The following is a 3641-nucleotide window of genomic DNA, read 5'->3' as shown; positions in this document are numbered from 1 at the left end:
AAATCGAACATGAGAAACATACATTTGTCATGTTTGTGAAGAACTCGTCACTTAATAGATCCAGAATTTTTTTTTATGGAATAATATATAAATAAATATACACATTTGTATATCACAAAAATAACATATATATTAGATTGTGTATTAATTTTCATGTTATGAGTCGTATATGTATGACTAATGTGTGTACCTTGGACAGCTGCTAAAACTCATGTTGAATTGAATGTTTTAATAATGGAATCCATCTTCAAAGAAAGTTGCCATGAGAAGAGCAGAAGCCATTGGAGAGATTGATCAAGCTTTATAGTATAATAATGGCTACAACAATTAATAACATAACTGACCACGCCGATGCCTGAAAAAAAAAATCAATTCTTTTATCACAATACATGTCATCCAATTTTAATTTTAAATCTTCATTCATAAAATAAATAAATTATTTAATTGAATTACTGTAATTTTATTTTATATTTAAATTTTATAAAAATAAAGTAAATCTTTTTTTAAAAAAATTAATTTATAAATTAAATAATTTGATGATTAAAAAGAAATATAATAAAATATATAAATTTTCAACAAAATTCTCAAATAACCAAAAAAATATATATATATTTACAAATGTAAGTTATTTGATCACAGTCTGTCATCCCATACTAAAATCATCAAAAGTGAAAATTTATATATTGATTTTTTCTGGATCATGATTCTCTCTAACTCTTGGTATGAAAATGTACATCACTCATACAAACAATAGAGAAAGTGTAAAACTAAGGAAATCATTAGAATGGATTTGAATTATTTTAATACTCATTTATATAAATTAAAAAAGAATTAAAAGTTAATAATATATAATAATAAAATATATTTTTTACATAAAATAAAATATAAAAAATATTTTAGTATTTTGATTGAACTGAGTAACGAGAAAAATGAAACATATTTCCACTAGAAGGAATTTTGATAATTTATTAAAGTTATGTTTTAAATACAAAAAGACATTTTAATCATTGATCTTTAAAAAAAAAAAAAAACTCAAATAACCCATATTTTTATCAAATAATTTTTTTTAAATAAAGCCAAATAAATTTAAAATAAAAAACAAGAACAAACAAGCTTAAATTAACTAATGCAAGTTCAATTTGTTACTCTATATTTATAGTTCAGTTATATTACAAAAACATATGTCATATCAATAATAATTTAATGATATATATATATATATATATATATATATATATATATATATATATATATATATATATATATATATATATATATATATATATATATGCATATAATTTAATCAATAATAAAAACAAATAATTTATTTCTTCAAAATCATTATTCTGTTGATTTCTCCACAAGGAATTAAATTATAAGGAATTTCAATTCTAATAAAATCAGTACTTTCTAAACAAAAAGAAAAAAGAAATACTTTCTTAATTACATATATTAATAGTAAAGAAAAAATTAATAATCTGAATTTTTTTTTACTGCTGGTTAGTGAAGAAATAATTTCCAGTGCCAGTTTTTATTGTTCATTAATGTAGTGTACTAATGTTTTTGTTCCAAAACTAATTGAATCCAAAAATAGAAAACTTAAAGAAAAAACACACGAAGAACAACAACTTACAGCGATAGCAGACGCAGCAAGACCAGCTCGCTCCCTAGGATCCTTTCGATAGTAATTTCCAAAGTAGAGTAAAGTCGCATAATACCACAAAACAGGAAATACAAATCCTAACAGAAATCTACAAGATAAGAAGAACAGTTTTATTGTTAAATTAGATCATAATAAAAAACGAAAAAAAGGGATTATTATACTCACGAGAACCACCCGATCCCACAGCCGAAACAAGGTAGGGGCTTGTCGTATGTTCCTAGTTCTTCATCAGCTTCTTTAATGAGCATATACTTGCCTCTTTCACAATCTGCAGCATCTGTTGCTTTCCCTGTCATTAACAAGACATCTCTATGCATGAATATTTCAAGTGAAAAAACAAAATCAGATTTTTTGGGCAAAAATAAGACATTATGAGCATAATTAGAAACGAGTATATATAACCATTTTGTTTTAGTATATATTTTACCCTGTTTATTAAAATAAAATCAGACATTTCTATGTGAGGAACAAAGTGAAAGGGATACTGAGACTTTGGAGGAGATTTCAAGGATAACCTTAATATCCTCTAAAATCAGGGTTTGAGATATTTTATTTTTGAAAGTAAAACGGAGAAAGCATAGTAAAATCCAAAGGGAATCTCAAATGACGTGAGAAAACATGTCAACCAAAGTGTTTGACCATCCACTTCGCTGCGTTATTTGCTTCCTGAAATGTATGGGATATTTAGATTTGAGAAGAGTTTCCAAGAATAGTCGGGGATGTCAACCAATCAGGACTCTTTTTTTGTCTAGATTGAGCTAGGGGTGCATTTGGCATCTGATTGATTGGTTATTGAGGACCACCAAGTTTAATGTGTTTTCTATGGTTATAAATAGAGATAGCTAGGTGTATGAAACATATCTAGTGGATGAAGAATGTTTGAACTTGGCCTTTCTCCCTACGTTCTTTGTTGACTCTCATCTTCTTTTATCTCTCTTTTGTTCTCATATTCTATTAACCCTAGAAATGTGTAGCACAAATCTATCTAGAAATGGGTATTTTCTCAATTTCTCCTATTTGGGATAATTATGTCTATATATAGGATTGTTACCAAATAGGCCAGAACTGGGAATATACTGAAACAAAGAATAAGGATAAGAACTGTCATGGAAAAAACAGAATTTTACCTTTAAACACAGAATGGTAACGTGTTGAGGGCCCTAGAAAATCAACATGTTTCACCAATTCCAGACCATTTCTCACCTTCCCCTCAGTTTCTGCACCTATATGCACATTATACATAATACAACAGAACTTGTGAACACATTAAAAAATGGAAATATCAATCTTTTGTCCCAACTCCCCATCTTTATAAGCCAAAACTTATTGCATCGATCTTTAGATAAACAAGAAAATATCTAAAACGTGATAATCTATAGCAGAAAGGGTTTCATTCATTCATTCTTTCGTTGTAATTAAAAAGAGGTATCTAATTTTTCTCTTTTAGGGTCTTTTTCTATTTCAACTTTTATGTTCTTCCTTTCTGTTAATTGCTTTCAATACCACAAATCTAGATGCACCAATACAAGGCGATTAACAATCCTTCAACTTGTTAGTTCGCTTGAATTCTTCAAGAAAGAACTAACCCAAAATATAAAGAGAATTCCGCAACATTTTCAATTGCATGGATTTGTCAAAAATCAGTTACCTGGTTCCATTTACAGAGTGTTTCTGGTACTTTGAGCTTTTACTTTTTTACTCTGTGCTTTGTTACCTGCTTCAAATCATAATTACACACTCAACTACAAAGAATTCAGAATGTTATCTTCCATAAATATTTGTTAAGTTCATCTATAACTCTAAAAACACTAGTTCTAAGATTGGATACGTGAGAGATCCAACAATTTGTTGTTATAACACATTTAAACAGTGTTTATTAGAGTACTCTTCTAAATAGAGACATGGTAACATAGGATTAAGTGTACTCCTTAAAATCTACTAAATAGAGACATGTTAAATCTTGCGTTCATTCATGTAT

At 27.4% G+C, this 3641-nt stretch overlaps 1 protein-coding gene across 2 annotated transcripts; it reads right to left on the bottom strand.

The window, feature by feature from the left end:
- On the bottom strand, positions 1-3405 carry LOC124912246 (60S ribosomal protein L18a-like protein). 2 transcript variants are annotated; one of them, XM_047452812.1, is made up of 5 exons: positions 3312-3405; positions 2791-2886; positions 1829-1952; positions 1634-1751; positions 16-355 (listed from the first exon to the last, which is right to left on the bottom strand). In XM_047452812.1, exons 1-5 carry the CDS (start codon positions 3319-3321, stop codon positions 302-304), a joined length of 402 nt encoding a protein of 133 aa, XP_047308768.1. In that variant the 5' UTR covers positions 3322-3405; the 3' UTR covers positions 16-301. The 2 variants fall into 2 exon arrangements, with proteins under 2 accessions (XP_047308769.1, XP_047308768.1); XM_047452813.1 differs by lacking the exon at positions 2791-2886 and having other exon boundaries at positions 1-355; positions 3312-3355.
- Positions 3406-3641: the final 236 nt, after the last annotated feature.

Source organism: Impatiens glandulifera, chromosome 8 (assembly GCF_907164915.1).
Source record: "Impatiens glandulifera chromosome 8, dImpGla2.1, whole genome shotgun sequence".
In the NCBI taxonomy this organism is placed as follows: Eukaryota; Viridiplantae; Streptophyta; class Magnoliopsida; order Ericales; family Balsaminaceae; genus Impatiens; species Impatiens glandulifera.
This window is presented reverse-complemented; position numbering and strand designations above follow the sequence as displayed.

Excerpts from the sequence above, each read along its gene's own strand:
- LOC124912246 (XM_047452812.1), bottom strand. Across the intron at positions 1,752-1,828 it reads TGTGGGATCGGGTGGTTCTC|ATTTCTGTTAGGATTTGTAT; the intron begins GTGAGTATAATA and ends CTTATCTTGTAG. Across the intron at positions 356-1,633 it reads TTGCTGCGTCTGCTATCGCT|GCATCGGCGTGGTCAGTTAT; the intron begins GTAAGTTGTTGT and ends TTTTTTTTTCAG.